This window comes from Pararge aegeria, chromosome 7, assembly GCF_905163445.1.
Source record: "Pararge aegeria chromosome 7, ilParAegt1.1, whole genome shotgun sequence".
Taxonomy (NCBI): Eukaryota; Metazoa; Arthropoda; class Insecta; order Lepidoptera; family Nymphalidae; genus Pararge; species Pararge aegeria.
The window spans coordinates 17,866,801-17,886,706 of NC_053186.1; the positions used below are offsets into that span (position 1 = coordinate 17,866,801).

General features: G+C 36.8%; 1 protein-coding gene across 2 annotated transcripts; it reads right to left on the minus strand.

Annotated features, from left to right (window-relative positions):
- Positions 1-100: 100 nt before the first annotated feature.
- LOC120624978 lies at positions 101-19,758 on the minus strand. Of its 2 annotated transcripts, none has more exons than XM_039891841.1 (8): positions 19,477-19,758; positions 17,885-17,967; positions 12,062-12,201; positions 9,611-9,776; positions 8,032-8,162; positions 7,467-7,604; positions 1,503-1,680; positions 101-438 (listed from the first exon to the last, which is right to left on the minus strand). In XM_039891841.1, the coding sequence occupies exons 2-8, from the start codon at positions 17,945-17,947 to the stop codon at positions 298-300; spliced, it is 957 nt and encodes a 318-aa protein (XP_039747775.1). In that variant the 5' UTR covers positions 17,948-17,967; positions 19,477-19,758; the 3' UTR covers positions 101-297. The 2 variants fall into 2 exon arrangements, with proteins under 2 accessions (XP_039747775.1, XP_039747776.1); XM_039891842.1 differs by lacking the exon at positions 19,477-19,758 and adding an exon at positions 19,372-19,391.
- Between the last annotated feature and the right edge of the window lie 148 nt (positions 19,759-19,906).

Here is a 19,906-nt window from a genome sequence, read left to right on the forward strand (position 1 = left end):
ATCATGCTATAAAGTTATGAACGTATTGGAGCGGGCTGTAATGAGCGACGACCGTAAAAAGACCTCGAAATTTGTAGTTTAAACCCTTGATAGTCAAAAAGACTGGATATAACTAGATTTTACTCTGCAATTTGATTCGCTCGATTCAGCTACGTCACACGACTTAGGTAAAAAAGAAAATAGTTTCAGAAGTGGGAAGCTGAAAACGTGAGTGCTATCTGAGGTTCTGTAAAACGTTTCCGCTAACTAAATTCATTAATCCTAGTATCTTATACAAAATGTTGTGATAGTGGGACGCTAAGCGTGCGCCCGCGACTTCTCCTGGTGCGCGCTTGCTACGTGCTCGCGTAGGTGCGCGCGCACGAGTGCCACGTATTCGTCTCGGTGTTTCGTGAAGTGTTGCACGTGCGGCGACCGGTCCCAGCAATGCCAGGTACACTGCAGAAGAAAATCCTTTATAAGCCTAAAAGTCGTGAGTGGTTAGACACACATTTTTCTACAAGTTCTTTTTTGGCGTGGTGGGAGAGATTTACTCGCTACCTTCGACCCATTTATATGTTACTCGAACAAGTGCAAATAATATTCAGTCAACTTTGGAAGTTGTATATACGTGTATCTGAAAACCGAAATATTACTTCACAGGCTATACAGGTAAATTATTTACTGTCTCTGAGACTTATCTATCAAACGCAAACGCTTAGTTTTTGAGTAAAAAACTGCCATAGTTTTTACTTCAAGAACTGAAAAACATCACTAGCAACACATATAAAAGTAAAATCAAGGGACTCTTGTCACTTTATTAAGTACGCGTCTCGTAGCGTAGGCGTAGGTAGCTAAGAATGTGTTGAATTCGATTGTATGGAATAATAAATATGCTTCTTTTTATTTAATATTTTACAGCATGTTTCCTTATAAAATATACTCATGAACCCTTCAATTAGGTTACACGTTGTATGATATGGTCATTTTTTGTTTATACATGCAGGATCTTTGTGGCGCCATCTAGTTGTATAATATGGAGACCGCCACACGTGTAACATTAATGGGGGGCAAACTTCTCATATTTCCCGTTGCCGCGCTTTGGCAGGTAGACACGTAAGATTTATCCCTTGTGAGAATATTTAATCGGGGGACATAATTTTTATCTCCTGGAGGGCTAGCACAAGAAGGATACAAAAATTATATCCCCTGCTAAAGTACGGGGACAAGGAATAGGAGAAGTTTACCCCCGTTCATTATTACACATATATTATTTGGATATTATTTCCACTTGTACGCCAAAGGTCTGAGAGTTGATAAAACTGTGGGAGAAGTTAAATTTTTAGCCCTTCCCCGGGGAGCCCTGCCGATGGTAAGTGGAAACCATCGATTATACACAGAGCAAAAATTGAGAAATTATTAAGTCCCAATTTACCCCTGTCGGGAATCGTACCTGGGACCACACACTTGAAACCACAGCGCCCTCCACTGCGCCTCCACTGCGGTCGAAATCGCTATCTCACCTTCATACCCATCTTGACCCAGGAATCGTAGACATTGCGGTTGCTACCCTCCGCCCCGACGGGGTCACTGCTCGACAGAAGAAACAGCGCGGGCGCCCGGCACGCGTTCGTGTGGAACAGCTGCGACGACCTTATGTAGTGCACCGTTGCTGCGTCGTGGAAGGTCTTCAGGTGGTACCTGGAGATGGAAAATGGCGGTCAACAAGACATTTACTATCCCCCCCATAACAGACTGCAATAACAAGTTTCTCACACAAAATGTCAATTGCATGGGTCTAGGCCGCAATCCAGCACGCGACAGTAGTTTTTGCACTTTCAAATTCAAAAATGTTTTATTCATGTATATCCTTATAAACTAAAGCTAGGAGGATTCCGAACTCACCCTGGTCTAAGAAGAGCCCACAACAAATTTAGCAAGTTTTTTTTTATTTATCACTTTCTCACAATCGATATATACATATCGATTGTGAGAAAAGAGTACACATCCAGTTGCAATTTGTTTATGCTGATGATGTTTGGACGCATGGATATCCTCTATATTTGTCTATACTCTATACAATGAATGAATGAATGCTAAAACTTTTATTGTACACCACACACAGAAAAAATAAAAAATACAAATAGAACAGACCTTTAAGGTAGAAGGTATAGTTTGGCGACCTCATCGCTATATAGCGATCTCTAACAGGCAACCTAAGGCTTAGAAGAAAATGCTATAAATGCTTGGTAGGTGGTACAACATAAACATACATATATATGTATGATATTATGATATAAATAAATAAACTTCTACATTCTATGTTCCCCGCAATCATGTTCGTAAAACGTTCTTCAAGCTCCTTCTTTCGTTCGTTCTTCTTTATAATTAAACAACTTCTATCCAAAATGTATTAGTTTTGTGATCATAATCAACTCTTTACCAGCCCTCTACAGGGCACGGGTCTGCACTCAAAATGAGAAGGGTTTATAGGCTAATTGCGAATTGAACTTCACACGCCCGTAAGCAAAAATTAAAAATTAAACAAAACGCACAAAACTCCGAAAGGTTATAAATGCGTGCTGGGGATCGATTCCGGGCTCCCCAAAAGGGAAGCAGAAGCTTTACCCACTAGACCATCACCGCTTCAACCTCGACATTATTGTACGGTTTTATTTATTGTACTTTGGGATATTGTACATTTTAATTCTTTCATTTGACACGCACCCACGCACGCACGCTCTACACTCGCATACACACACACACACCAAACAAACGCGCGCGAGCACACACCACACACACACATACACACAAGATACACGAATGAAAAACTATAAACTACATTTAATAAGACATTACAATTTAAAATAAATTATAACTATTCATACTAATAAATCTAAAATCTTTGCATGATTAAATCTTCTGTTAAAATGAAGGTTTTTTTTTTAAATTTATGTTTAAAATATTGAACAAAGTTACTCTTACTTAAATTTAAATTAATCAATTTAATATAACATTACTTAAACTATGATATATTCATCCTTGTATATATTATCCTGGGAAAAGGGCCTGGTGGCTTGAGACACAGGTTTTACCACGTTCAAGCATCAGCCCCCAAATTATAACTGTGTAACAAAATAGCCCGTAAGCAACATTATGTTGTACTTATACTTCTAAGTAATGTGGAGAAATAAATAAATCATTCATTCGTTCATTCATTCAAACACAAACACGCAAACACACAAACACACACAAACCCCAAAAATATAACACTTTGTCGTTTTAAAAATAGCTGTAAATAGGTATTCATTATCAAGTGATGCAATACGATAAAGTTGAAACATCCAATGCGCACTAAAGTCTCGAGTGATCGCTATTTTGACTACGTTTCATTGATAAAATTAATTCATGGCATGAATCATTGTTCACTTTCCAAATACGTGTCTGATAACAGAAGGTTTAAATTTTAGGATTCCGTAGAGTACAGTCGGAAATAATTTCATTTGTAACCGTTTTCTGGGCCCCAAGTCTGCTATTCGGTACAACCTATATTAAAAGCTAATAACTTTACAACAAATTAAATTACTGCTCGTCAAGTCTAACAAGCTTGTTACGTAGGTGACAGTTTACTTCTTGCTCGTTTAGGTTAAGTTTTTTCACAACTAATCAAATAACCATTTCATCATCACCATCATTTTCCTGGCGCTTTCCCTATTTCCTTTACTATTTCTTTTACTCCTGAAACTTGTCCGCCATTTAATACGGTCTTGTGTCAATTCTGGTGTTACGCCCAGAGTAATTGAAAACTGTTCTAGTCCAGGTGGTAAGTGGGCGACCTCTACCTCTTTTGCCTTCATCTATAGCCATTACTCGCTGAGTCATGTGGCTTTTGTCTCTACGCATTATATGCCCGTACCAGCGTAATCGGCCCTCCTGCATCCTATGCTGTACTTCCGCAACTTTAAAAGAGTCTCGGATGAACTCATTCCGAATTTTGTCCAATCTTGTAATGCCCCCAGCCCAGCGCAACATCTTCATTTCAGTAACATGTATTTTCTGTTCGTCACTCTTCCTCATTCCCCAGCATTCGGACCCATAGAGCAGAGCTGATCGTACAGCTCTTTTGTACACGGTGCCTTTCACTTTAATTGGCAGTTTCGCATCACAAAGAACACCAGTAAGGGACCTCCATTTGAGCCATCCTGTGTTGATTCTGCTTTGAATATCATCTTCGGTATTTGCTCTCGTGTTAATAACGGAGCCTAGATATTTGAAACTGTCAACTTGGTTCAAAGTTGAAATAACCAACTAAATTATAAAATGCTCATGCGATCTATGTAAGCGAATCGTGGCCACTAACTTTAAAAGTAAAAAACACAATCTAGCAATTTTTTAAACAAAGATGCTTCGCAAGATCTTCACTCCGCGCACGGAATTCGGATGAACTATTAGTTACAACAAGTGAACAATGTTGAAACAATTCGCAGGCACTGTAGAGCCAACGCTTCAGGTGGTTAAGACACGTAGAGGAAGCTGAACAACAAGGAAGTCAAGGTGATCACAATGGACGCCACAACAAAAAAGGCAGAAAAGAAGATCCAGAAAAGGAGGATGGATGCTTTGGAAGATTTACAGAAAATTGGAAAGTAAAAATTGTGGAAGAAGGAAGTAAAAGTGAGATCCTATTTGAGAAAAATAGTAGAGAACGTAAAGACCCACAAAGGATTGTTGCGCCGAAATAAGTAAGCAATTATATAACACGATGCACTTTTTTTTCTTTTTTTATATCTAAGATGGTAGCGGGCTAACCGGTTTCTACGCGATCTCGGAACACTAACTAGCTTAGCTGCACGTCCTTGACGGTAGGGTAGCAACAAGTCACGGCCAAAGCCTCCCACCAAACCGGACCAGAGAAAATTCAGAAATAATAAATTCCCAAATTACCCCTGCCGGAAATCGATCCCGGGACCTCGGATTTAAAATCACAGCGCTCAGCGGTGTGGTAGACCAAAATTGCACAGCACTGATGATGATAAAAGTATTATGATTTCATTGAGGTCGGGGGAATAGGGAAGTTATTGTAGACGTAGTTTTCTTATTCATTCATTACTTGTTCCATATTACAGACCCTTACCAAAAGAAAGTTTTTTTTTTTTTAATAATTACTATGTCAAACACAAACGTTTGTCAAATTTAGCCAGATTAGAGATGCCGGAAGTGCCAAAATTATCGAATCTAAAATAAATACATACATAAATTCCGATTGCATTGTATCGAAACAAAATATCATACGTAAAAATACTTTTTGAAAGCGTAAGAAATAATCGGTTCCAGGACCTCGTTATCTGCTGTCAAAAATGTAAACTAAGTTAGCAACGAATCACGCAAAAGGTTAATATTTTTACTGACCAAATGACCTAAAGATGACCGATATAAGCATTACATCACAAGTGATAATAAATCCTTATTAATGTCATAATCGTCTTATCTTATCGTATTATTATTGTCATATCGCTCGATAAAACTTAGATTAAATCTGACAACTAGTCGGGGAAAATTTTCGGCGTGCCAGATGGAAAATTATTTTTGATGTGTCGTAGTCTTCTTCTCAGACCTTCTATAAAAAAAAAACTAGACTAACTTATAAATTATAACGTTTGTTTATGTTTGAGGATAATTATTTATTTGGTTTCATATTTAATTTATTACTATTTTTAAGTAAATATCATTTTTATATTATGTATATATATATATATTGGTAATTACTTATTTAATTATTTGTATCTTAAGTTACAAATATTGTTATATATATGTTACTAGCTGTTGCCCGCGACTTCGTCTGCGTTTGATTTTGTTTTTAAAGTATTCAGTATCGCTAAGTCTTAAATGATCATAGTAGTATATATATATATATATATATATATATATATATATATATATATATAACATGTGACTGCCAATTAATTATAGACAAATAATTTGCAATAAAATAAAATTGTGACTATAATTAAAGATCTAAGCTACCTATCTCTTAAGTTGGACCAGACTGCTCATGGTGTGCCAATTTAATTTAAAATCGGTTAAGTAGTTTAGGAGTCCATCGCGGACAAACATCGTGACAGGAGATTTTTATATATTAAGATAAATATTTATTTGAGGGTATATGCACCACCTAACTATTTTCTGTATTTGTTATCTTCGCCATTGGTTGCCTGGAAGACATCGCTATGAAGCGATAAGGCCACCAAATTGTATACTTTTACTTTTTTATGTACTTTTTGTGGTGTGCAATAAAAGTATTTTTATTCATTCATTCATTATTCTAATAAAAAGGATACTATAAAATAGTTCGAGGTCAGAGCTTTGAATTCAAAATTATTTTCTGCTGAAAATTAATCTTTTTGACTTCCTTTTCAAAAGATGGACGTTATCAATTCGCTTGGTTTTTTTTATGTATGTTTAAGCATAAATCCGTCATTTATAGATGGATTCGCAACATCCATTTTATGTTCTACAGTCATCCATTTTATGTTCTACACAAAATTCTGGAATTTGGTCGCATTTAAATTTCATAGAGATTTGACGAAGAGTTCCTAGACAGACAACGGAACTTTAAAAAAAAAACAGCAGAAACCGCGATTGCTGCCAGTACCATTAAAATAACACCACGCCAGTAAACTTGACAGTTTTCCCACATTCTTTATCTAAGTTTGTTGAACACAAAGCTAGTTGTGACACATAGTAGGCAAGCATTATTTATGTAAAGTCCCATTTTATTTTGAGAAAGAATTTCTTCAATGATTTTGTTTTCAGTGCCACAGACAAAAGAAAGATGGTTCAGCACAGTATTTTAAGCCGGATTTACATTGAGACAGTTACAATCACTGGTAGTTTCGTCTGATTAGAGTCAATGATAGTCCGGCTTAAAACTCTTAAAAAATATAGTTTCGCTGATAAGAAACTGTGACGACCTCGGTGTACATGTGTAAGATAACATTCAGCTAGACGCCGTCTATGCGTCCGTCTACTAATCACGATCATACAAAAAGATAGCATGCCACTATTTGGTATGGTCCAATGTTTATATGTAAAAATCATCATCGATAAGACCATTTTGACCATTTTTACATAAAAAATGTAACAGACTTCCCTGTAATGGGCAAAGGCCCATGCAAAGAAAAAGAAGTTCAAATCCCGTCTTGTTCGAAATTAAGAATTTCTGTCAACCCGCATTGTATAGGGTTGGTGGGTCTATGCTCTCCTTCTTTCTATTACCGTTCAGAGAGGATAATCATTTCAACCATTAACCAGCCCACTACAGGGCACTCCCATAGTGAGAAGGGTTTTCATTTGGGATGATAACTTTAACTTTCCCTTTAATTATGAATTTTAGATAATATATGTGGATGTGGAGATAATTGTCTCCTGCCCATGCTAGCCGTGCTGGGGAGTATGATATGATATGGATGATGTTGCAAGTCACTTACTCCATATAAGCCTTGAGGGTTTTCTGCATGATTTTGTTCTTTGGGAAAACGGCAGCCGGCACTCCTATGGTGATCTCGGTGATGTCAGCAGCGGAGTCCCACACCTGGGCCGCCACTCGGTCAATAACAGATTGGTATCTGAAAATATTATTAAAATTATGAATGAATGAATGAATGAATACACTTTACACATATAAACATAACGTAGAATTATAAATAAAAATTAATTATAAATTGATTATATAGAAACCTACGCTTTACCTTGCTGGCGTATTACTTCATTTGCTTTAAACCGGAAACAAACGTACAACTATCTGTGTTATAATCTATATACAACGTGTTGGGTTAATAGTATTAAATGACAAAATATAACCAAGTAATTTTGGTCTGATAAACACTATCGTAAGGTAAAAATAATGATTCGCAGGCATAAAGCAGGAAGATCGCATTAAATTTTAAAAAAGCTGTGCGAAATTTTAGGCTAGGCTGTGAAATTCACGCCGATGAAGTCCTTTTATCTGGCGACTCCCTGCTACTAGAGTTGTGTGAAAAGGACTTTACTTACAATTGTTTGTTGTCCATAACTTGAGCGCAAACCTCGCCCCAGATGTAACCGCCCACGGAGAAACCGTGCAGAACCGTTGGCTGGTCGTTCTCATTCGCTGCCATGAACTTGATCAGGTCTGCCGCCACTAACTGAAAATCACATTGGAACCGTTTTCTTTATGCCAACGTGTATGTTCAGAGGGTTGCTAGATATTTTTTTTTATTCCGCTACAATTTAGCCCTTGACTGCAATCTCACCTGCAGGGCTAGCACAGGCCGGAGACAAAAATGTTATCCCCTGACAGGGAATATAATTAACGCCTGCTAAAGCTTGGGAACATGGAATAGGAGAACTTTACCGAGTTACTTAAGTTTTTCTCTATCATTTATTAATTTACATTTTTTTTTAAATTCTTAACAATGCTTAAAAAAATATAAAACACTATTAAAAATTTATCATAAATAAAACATCCACCCTCCGCTAGCGAGGCTTTTGAATGCCCAAGCAACGGGCGGTCAGGGCTCCAGAGGGAGGAACCTCCTCACAATACCCGCCGTTTCAAGGACTACTGCCTTCTGTATCCGACCCTTGATCCAACAACCAAGCGAAAGCTTCTTAAGATGTTAGTCGAAGATTTTCGCGAGAAGACCATTGACTGAAACGACGATCAGAACAATAAAGGTCGACTCAACATTCCACATGGCGGTAACCTCGTGAGCAAGGTCCAAGTATTTAGATACTTTGTCCTTTTCAGCTTTCACCAGATTATCGTCATGTGGAATAGTAATGTCAACAATTATTGCACGGCGCACTGATCGATCGACTAGCACTATATCAGGCCTATTAGCTGTAATATACCTGTCAGTGATAATCGTTCGATCCCAGTAGAGCAATGCACTGCTATTTTCAGGAACTTGTTTATTATTACACATATATTATTTGGATATTATTTCCACTCGTGCGCCAGTGCTCTGAGAGTTGATAAAGCTGTGGGAGATGAATAATTTATATCCGTTTCCTGGGGATATAATTGTCTCATGCCCATGCTAGCAGTGACATGGTAAGATGATGCAGTCTAAGATGGTAGCGGGCTAACCTGTTAGGGAGTATGGTCCCTCTAATCGTTTTCTACGACTTCGCACCGGAACACTAAATCGCTTAGCTGCCGTCTTTGTCCGTAGGGCGGTACTACCCACGGCCAGAGCCTCCCACGTAACCAGACCAGAGAAAATTCAGAAATTATAAATTTCCATATTCCCCTGCCGGGAATCGAACCTGGGACCTACTTATAATACATATACCGTTGGCTTCCTATTAATAAAACAAACCTTAGATGAAAAACTGTAACTGAATTCTTACCTGTATTCAATTATTTACCTGTATTAACAATATAGTAATTCTTAGCTGCGATTTAATGGTTACGTAAGCTGCCACGTTGCACACGACACAAAGATGAGATCAAAGCCCTGTTCAAAGTAGAGTATTTCATCACGTGCTTCTGTTGAGGCAGTAGCCTGATGACTTTACCTGTATTAAAATAACTTCTTACCTGTATTAAACTAATTATTTACCTGTATTAGTTATAACGTTAGCTTACCTGAGAGCCTTTCAACGGCCACATCAGCTGCCAAGGGGTACAGGATACGGAAATAACATCGAAGCCTTGCTCCAAGTAGAGATTCGCGTATTTCATCACGTGCTTCTGCCGTGCTAGCAACCAGTTGATCATCACACATGTGGGTCGGTTTAGCTGTTTGTCTAACCTGAGGAAGAATGGTTTAATTGTTAAAGGCACTTAGAACTTATGTTATCTAAAGAACGCCATCTATTGAAAGTAATCCGAAATGGCAATATATTATTTGTACGATAGATAACTTTTATTGACTTTGTTTTTTTTAAGTTATAGTTCTTTCGGCGCGTTAGGGAAAAATTATGAGAGTACATTTTTACGATGCGCGCGCACACCGTCACGAAAAACCCTGAATCCTAACACCCTGAATTTAGCTATATTCAATTTTAGATTAAAAAAAAGGTTTCACAGCGTACACTATGGTACTGAGTGATTTTTACAAAAACTATTACGTTTCGGTTTCACAGATAAGTCTCAAAGTACCTCTGAAGCCTGTGGAATAATATTTCGGTTTTCATTCACACGTTGTATAATTCTTGAGTATCCAACACCATATCACCATTATCAGTTTTACCGCGTCTGGACAAAGTCCACGTTGTTACATTGAAGCGGTTAATTAATAGTAGTTTATGAAGCTGTCGATAGCAGAGGTTATTGCTTCATAGTAATACACGTGTGTTTAGATACTTCGCTTTGTGCAGTTTATACATACGCGCACTCCGTGATTTGGAGAGCAAGTTGAGCTGTCGATCCCTCGATGCTGAATAATGTCAATAGTACTGCCTGTGTACGGGGAGCCTTAGGCTCGACACAACTGCATATACATCATATTTTTTTTTATTTTTTAGTGCTCTTATTTAATTTCGATTTGGTTGTTTTGATTTTGATTTGATTCGATTTAATTTAATTTAATTTTTTATTTTAATTTTGTTTCAATTTATTTGTAAATTATTTAATTGATATACAATGTTTAAAGTTTATGGGTAAAGCCTGAAATAAATGATAATGCTATTATTATTATTATATACGCATCTCCGCCATTTTCGGCAGTCGGCTGAAAATACTAAGCTTATTCTGGCTGTTATACATATTGGAAGTAGCCAATGCACGTCTCGTACATGCGATCTATAGCAACGTATGCAACGTGATCTAATAATAAGCTATGCCCTTGACAATACTGACGCCAACATTCGACCTGCGTTCAACCATATCTACGCGGTTGTCTATTAAACTTCTTTTGTATCATGAAAATTAAGCTTAATTTGCCATACTCCGCGAAAAGCAGGAGAATCTGTATGGCATAATTTATTACTTTATACTCCAAACCAAACCGATCTTCGGCAATGTTCCAACCCTCTACGCACGTTTCGCGCCGTCATGCTTAACAATTTATTGTAAAGCCAACATCTCCTGAGGATGCTCCGGTGTCGGAGCGAAACGTGGGTCGAGGGTACATTGCTTAAAATCTATTTGGTGTCGAATATAAAGACGCAGTCAAGGGCTAACTTGTAGTGGAATAAAAAAAAAAAGAAATCCCAAAATAATAATTGTAAAAGAATGAAAATTTTTTTTTTAGGTACGCAGTGCTTTAGTGCACGTATGAAGTGCCAATGCTCAGCAGTGCGACATTAACCCGAGGATGAACGGCTATATTTTAAGATTAACGATGAGCGCAGCGGTATATCGATTTCGGAGTGGCGCCATTGTTAAAACTGACCTAAAATCAGTTACCAAACCGACGAATACATCTGCATACCAAAACGGCCCATTTGCATCTAACACAATACACATTAAACTCGACATCTTATCATTACCGGCCACTACAGGGCACGGGTCTCCTCTCAGAATGAAAGGGTTCAGGTAGTCCACCACGCCGGCCCGGTAAAGATGGGCTGAATACAGTAAAACCTGCATGCCTGCACGGTTTCCTCACGATGTTTTCCTTCACAATTAATATGTACTAAGGCCACAATGTTATAAGATTAGCTCGCTCAAAATCAAAGAGTAGTTTTCGAGTATGGAACGTTTATAAAACAAACATAAGAAGTAGAGGATTTGCGACTTCAAAACAATTGACATTAGGTCCATTTTACTTTGACGATGCAAAAATTAATACTTTGAAAACGACTCGACTGCGAGCGAGAATTTTTTTTTACTAAGGCTATTATAGTGAGTTAATAAAGATGATATGTTTTATTTAATTTATTATTATTTTGTGTACATCCTAACCCTTCTTCTTAACTTCATGTACTTTGGTAGGTAGCCTGGTAGAGATCGCTTTTAAGCGATAGGGCCGCCTAATGTACCTTTTTTCTTTATATCAATTGTGTTTTTTTATTGCTTTGTGTTTGGTGTACAATAAAGTGTTTTAAAACAACTGTAAAAACTTTGATGAATTTGATGGATTTCATAACTCACTTCATAGTCTTCGGATCCGTGGTGAGCTTGACCTTCTCGTTAGTTATGTACTGGATGTTCTTGGTGATGTCTTGCGTGTGCGCAGAGCGGTCCCACGCCAGCGCGAGCGGCGCGCATGACAGCAAAGGTCGCAGGCGCAGCTGTTGGAGAGGACATAAAAATTTGCATCTAGCTGTCTTGAGTGACTGATACAAATGAATTAATTTGAAGTGTTTTCTATGATTTCTAAAGTTTGTTTTATCGTAAAAGAATCGGCTGTAATTTTTAAAAATAGAATTTCAATTCACTTAATAAAATAACTGTTTTGTTTAGGTGTAGGCCTTAACTTTTTTTTATCTCGCGGTAGCCTCTAAATTAAATGTCTGAAATGAATGAATTAAAAATTATTTTTACTGCTTTACAAATACCCTTGATGATTAAACCATTAATTTAAATAAGAATGAATACTATACGCGACACAAATGTAACAACCTTTTGATTCTACCGGCGATCTAATACAATTTTAGAACACAAAAGCTGCTTGTGTGACTTAACTGATAGGTAGATAGATTCCGACGCGGATTTTTTTGTTGTGCCATCGAACAGGAACGCTAAATCGCTTAGCGGCACGTCTTTGTCGGTAGGGTGTTAACCCTAGCTACGGCTTCCAACCAGATCATACCAGAGAAAATTCAGAAATAATACATGGGAATAGAACCTTGGACTTCCTATTTATAAGATCACAGCGCTCACCACTGCACCAGGGAGGATGCTAAAACCATCTTACTCTACTGCAAAGTTTTAACAATGATAACCTTTCCAAAATGAGCGTTCATGAAAAAATAAAAAATAAATTATATCGCATCGCATGTCTTCTTGTTAAGGTATAATACGGTGTTTAGTTGAGTCATTAGTTTGACATTGAACCTTAGACCTCAGTCATATAACACGTGACTATTAACCGTCGTATTATGAAGGTATTTCATATTTTTTTGTGCAACACACAACAATCATTATTTAGACATTAAGCTATTGTTTTGATGGAACGAGCAAAAATTTATATTGTTACTACGTTCCGAATATGAGTAAAAACTTGTGTTGCATTCTACAGAAAAAACTTTTGGGTATATGAACTGTAAAACCCTTGAGGCGCGGAAGTCAGGATGATAGTTTTCAGGAAATCAAACTGAATATAGATGATGTAGATTGTTTATGGCTAACACGTGGCTCCGACATTATGATAAGTTAAACTTGCTTTACCCTCCCTACTATCCCTTATCAAAATCAAATTACCATAAGGTAATTTGATTTTGATAAGGGATTAGATATTATTTTGGTAATTTTTATCACGATAAATACATCACTTATGGCAGGATTTTGGATAAATGGTTGTGCGAAATTATTTATTCTGTTATTAATCTATACTTATAATAAAACCGTAACTGGAAGATTTCTGTACTTTTAATATATGTATTTAGAATTTTTTTATCGGGGGATGCTTTATAATTGATACTGAGTCCAAAACAGAAATTTATTTAATTTTTTTCTTTTTGTCTGTCAGTCTGTCTGTCCGGGCATCACTTGAAAACTACTGAATGAATTTCAATACGATTTGGTACAGTGGTAGCTGATGTTCCGGGACAACATATAGGATACTGTTTATCCCGATAAACAATAAGTTTCCTCCGGGAAATGGGATGAATTTTTTTATCAATTTTACTTTACATTAAATTTGAACCGATTTTAATAATTCTTTTTTTAAATTGAAATCATGTATTGTCTTATTTAAATAAGGATTTGATAAATATTGTTGGAGATAAAGGACATAACTCTTCACAAATAAGAGCAAGTCGCAAGGCATATGGGACAACGAGAATGCATGCGTATCGTCCTACTTCTATATATAAAAAAGAGAAAGTGTGTTGGTATGTTCCGTATAGGCTCCGAAACGGCTGGACCGATTTCAATGAAACTTTCAGGGAAACTCCGGATTGACCTGGCGAGTAATACTGTAAAGTTTGGTGACGATCGGAGCACTCCTATTTTTGAACTGTCAAACTGTTAAATACAGCTTTTATTCACTATGATGATATTCTATTGTTGGGTGTACATGGGTGTAGATAATGATCTTCACCCGCTCGAGAAGAGAATTAACACGGAGAGAAAAAAATGATTATCTTATGATATGATGATATTAAGCGACTTAAAATTAAAAATTTAATGATGTAAGTTTATTGATTAAATAAAATAAAGCAAAATCTAGCCCGGAGAAGCGGACTACGCTATTTGATGAAAAAAAAGCAATTCATCCGCGTACTTTTGATTGTTTAAATCTCCCGCAAGAAACAAATAAATAAATCGACAAAAAACCAACAGACGCACTTTCCTATTTCTACTATTAGTATAGATTCATTCAGCAATATATGCATGCAGTGCATTGTGTTCAAAAAACAGTGAAAGCCGCTTAATTTTGCTAGCTCACAATTTTTTACCATTTTGTTTATTTTACGGTAAACGTTTTGGACATTAGAGTTAAATAATTACTGTCAACTGCTAAATGGAGTGAAGTAACTACCCGCCTGTCCAAGAAACACTTCTCTAGTGGAGTAGTTTTTGATGTTTCAATATAAGTCGAGTACACGGATTCTGTATGTTCTTAATTCTGTGAGGTTTCTAGGTGCATTTTGCAAGTGCGTTTATTATTGCTTTTAGTTTTTGGTACTGAAATGATATTTGTGTAACAACTTTGCACTAAAGTTGTTTTTTTTCACTTTCTAATCTCATGTAGATTCACGCGTTAAGCTGAATTACAAATGATGATTTATATCTTAATCGCCCTGACTGCAAATCACCTGTTCATACTTGGTGTGTGAGGATGCAGTCAAGTTGGTAACAGGCTAACCTTTTAGGGATACGGAAGTTTTATTTTCAGGTTTCAACGCAACATCGTACGGGAACGCTAAGCGCTTAGCGGCACGTCTTTGACGGTGGTATGAATGAATCCACTTTTATTGTACACCAAAGAAAAAAAAGTAGTTACAGAGATATAAATACATATCAAGAAAGTACAATTTGGTGGCCTTATCGCTACATAGCGATTTCTTCCAGGCAACCAATGGCGTAAAAGGAAAAAACGTAGAAAAGAGGTAGGTGGTGCAATAAATAAGATTTACAATTGTGGTAAAAGAAATTTCCTAAAAATTGCCCTGCCATGATCAACAACTCATCGTAATGATTAGTCTCAGACATTCCAACTTCTGCGCGCTTCCCTCTTAATATGCACCAACAATAAATATCATCAATATCATATCAACCCATTCCTACCCCACTGCATGGTACGGGTCTACCACACATGAGAAGGTTTTAGGCCGTCGTCCACCACACTGGCCCAGTGTGGATTGGTGGACTCCACACGCTTTTGAGAACATTATAGAGAACTCTGAGGCATTCAGGTTGCCTCACGATGTTTTCCTTCACCGTTGAAGGAACTTCATTAATTCGGAAACTCGGTCCCCCGAAAGTGGGACTGAAGTAGTAACCACTAGGCTATCACCGCTTTTAAACACCAAATAAAATAATAAAGACGAAACATATTTCTCTATAAACCGGCTATTGAAACTCGTGTGTACACTAACAAGCCACGTGCGTCTGATAGACGCTAGCTGTTGCCAATTGTTTAATAAACATCATTACTTATGCGGTCCTAGTACATATACCTACAAGTTATACCTACTCCTAGTACTGTGTACTACGCAGTTACGAAAATCAATATTTGTATTATAATATTAGAATTAGTTGACTAAAATGCAGTAGTATTTTATTCGGCTATAGCTGATAATTATCGCGAGACTACGATCTCACTTTATGGCCCACTTACCATCAAGTGAGATTGTAGTCACGCGATAACATCCATAATATCAATCCTCTATAAAAGATTCTGAAACAGTTAGCTTACAACATTAAAACAGCCAGTTGTAGTATACGGTGTAGTATCCTTATATCACCCATTACTGAGTGTATACAAATAAACTGGTAGTAACTGGCGTCCTGATAGTGAAACGCGCGTGAATGGCAATGTTCTTTTTTTCAAATTAACACAGATGCTCTTTTTTTTAAACTTCATACAGATACCACGCATCGAGCAGTAAGTAGCTGGCTGTCAGTTGAGTAAACCCTTTGCGCAGAAGGGATAAAAAAAACAACAGCGACTATTATGAAATTCAGTTTGAAAACAACATTATATCATCCGTTTGGATTATATTATCATTAGGTGTTTTAATGTAGGCAATAAGCTAACTGTTCAGAATCTTTTATAGAATGTTTAAAGCATGGAAGTGGATTAAAAATTTTAAACACATTCCTACATACATGTTTAGTTGTTTGTACTTACTTGTAAATAAAATAACTACGATTTGTAACATTAGGTTAACCAACTGAGTACAGTGCTATCACACTATCTGCGCATTGCAGTACAAACGGTGCATTTGTGTTCCTATGGTAGGTACATTGGTATAGATAATCAATATATTAATTGTCATTGGATATTGAAGGCCAAGTTCAATGCCGCCAATCACTCGTTTAATATTTATTACAAGCAGTTAAAGTTATTTGCGACTTCGTTTTTACACATATTTACACACAAAAGCATCTCGATAGTGCGAAAATTAGTAAGAGAAAAGATAAAGGTGAAGCATAGATGTGTTATACAGGGTAATAAAAAACCCAGAAAGCTCTCGGCCTCGTAGTTATCACCTATCCTATCTATTTGACGATCTCCTTGGCGCAACCGTGAGCGCCGTGGGTTTAAGTGGGAGGTCCCGGGTTCATCTGCTGTTAAGTCTGCAGTCTAAAATAGTAACCGGCTTGCTGTTTGAAGTATGGCAGTTATATTAAACCCATACCCCTAATTTCTACGCGACATCGTACCGGAACGCTTAAATCACTCTGCGGTACGTTGTAGGCCCGATAATAATTAGCCACGGCCGAAGCCTCCCATCAGAACGAAACGCTACATTCGATCACACATCTAAAATCATTTCAAATTCTAATTTAATTTAAATCAAGTACTTTGCCGTGTGGTGAAAGCAGATCAGAATAGAACGTGTAACCGATTTACGAAATGAGGATGCATAAGTATTTTTCATAAGGAATCACACTGTAAAAATCTTAATCGAAAGAAGCATATTTATTTTTCCATACAAACAAACTCAAAACATTCTTACGACAACCCTAGTGAAGATAAAAGACCGACACGCGCATAGTAGAAGACCTTCTTAATAAAGTGACACAAATCACATGATTTTAATTTCGCGTGTGATGTTAGGGCTGTATCTTTTATCTTTCAGTAAAAACTATGGCAGTTGTTTACTCAAAAACTATTAGGTTTACTGTTTCACGAACAAGTCTCAGAGACATTAGGTACATAATGTACCTCTAAACCCTGTTAAGTGTTATTGCGGTTTTCATTTACACATTGTGTATTACTAACTACCTTTATTTACAAGGCAAATATGGGAATATAATATTAGTATAGATAAAAGGTAGTAAAGTCCTCTTTGCTACTTCTACCATCAAATGCTATTTATTACCAAACAGTATGTCCGGTGCAGTCTTTTATGTAAAAACCGCCTTGGGAGATGCCTTCAGTGCAGCAGTGGACTGCTATAGGTTATTGATGTTGAGGCCTTATAAGCAATTTCAACACGTTGCACGTGTCTTTTTATAGTAACTGCTACCCTACTACGTTCGGGAAGCATCGGGAACTGTAGGAACTGTAGGAACTGTAGGAACTCAGTAGGAACTGTAGAGTTTAAATCATATCAACAATCAACTATAGATACGTACATTTCCACGGCTAACTTTCCCGCTGTTGATGGTCGCTGCTACCACAGTCTTGAACAGACTCATTTTTGACAAACAGGTCAAATCTGAAACAAAGTAAAACCTAAGTAGATCTTCTTCACTATTTCATATCTACGTGAATATAAAGCTCATTTTAAATTTGAACAGACAAACATTTTGTTGAGAAGCAACCTAAATAATCAACATTTTAATTAGTGTCAACATTCTTATTGTATGCAAATGAAAAATAGTGACATAGATTAAACGTAAGCATACAAAGCATTAGGTGAACAGATATTATCAAGTAAATCACAATCACAGACACACCAAGAAGTTCCACAACAGCTATGTCCGGCAATGCAAATTGCTTGGTACAATAGTTATATGCTATATTGTAGTTAAACTCATCTTAAATGCACACATCAATAAATTATGCTACATGGTGCTCTGCGCTCAAGTCTTTTACACTGGGATAGCACGGCAACCAGAATTACTGTTAAAGATAAGAACCAATTGGTTGCTTTGAAATATATTTAGTCATAATCTCTATTCTCAGTTATAACTCCAGTATCCTTACTAATGTAATAAAAGTGAAAGTCTGTTATCCTTTAAAAACTAAGCAAACAATCAACTTTGTTTTTGGCATAGTGCTAGTTGAAAGGAGGCATAGGCTACTTTGTCCCAGGAAAACATTTGTCCCACAAACACAAACAACACAACACAAACACATACAGTTCTCATGGGATTTGTAAAAAGTGTAATAATGTATGAGTAATAAATAAACTGGATGCATGCCTGCAACAGCAAACACAAAAAAAAAACGGAATTGATTTACTATGTACAGTATCAAACTTAAAGACTGTCCTGGGTAGACACAGCACCAGTGATTGAGCATCAGACTTGTCATTGCATCATTACTTTAAGGATAACAATTCAATACCTCAGTCTTAGAAACCATAATGCTCAATGAAGAAACCTTGGCAACTTCAATAGATATCGCTTTTTATCATTATATTGCAACCTAAATTGTCTGCATTTTATCCAAATTTGGTTGGTCTAAAAACATTGGCAATATGCGTGATACAGAGTTGTCTAAGTATAAGAACCGCACTTGAAGAATAATTCACACAGCGTTTGTCCAGCTTGTTTATTTGTTTAGAATCTCTAGAACTACCAGTTGGATTTAAAATATCTTTTGTTTTTGATAGCATAACTGAGAAAGGTTTAACCTCATTGTTCAAACCCTTGAAGTCGAGCGATGCGACGTGGTTGGTCGTAGAATATAAGTTTATCATAATAGACGAAAATAATGCACATAGTATTACATTATTTACGATGTGCGAGTATGCAAACCATACCACGTGATCTTCGCATCAAAGCAACTTGTTAGTTTGTAACGCTGTAATTTTCCTATTGATGCCAAAATTGCAGTCATTGGAACCAGCACACAAATATAGGATACGCATTTAGCTTAGTCTCTAACATCTTACTTTGTAAAAAAACCGCAAACACTACTTATTATATTTCGATAATCAATCTTACTACACTAAATTACAAGCTGAATATTATTGTGAATCAAAAATAATTCATCTTACCTCCGTAACTACACGCTAATAATGATTTATTCGGCAGATGCAAAATAATCGGTGAGAGCAAATGCTTATTGCTTTCATTGATGCATTTTCACATTAATTAAGGTTTCTGTACCGACACTTAATCAAAGAACTCTTCATAAAAGAGGTGTTATAAAATTAAAGAAGTTGTCGAAACGAACTTTTAAATGCGTGAATAAGAAGTTTTATTATTTTATTTTATTAATTTTGTTAGCCACTAATTTAACCCACCCTCAACCACAACACATGAACGACTGATTGATTGGTGAATGATCAATGACGTGACGACTGCGGAGTGGCGAGTGACGACATGACATTGTGTGAAGTTGACAGTGTGACAACAATGAACGAATGAAAATGAATTGAAAGATTCCAGGCATGGCAAACAGCCACTAACCCGAAGAAGAAGAAT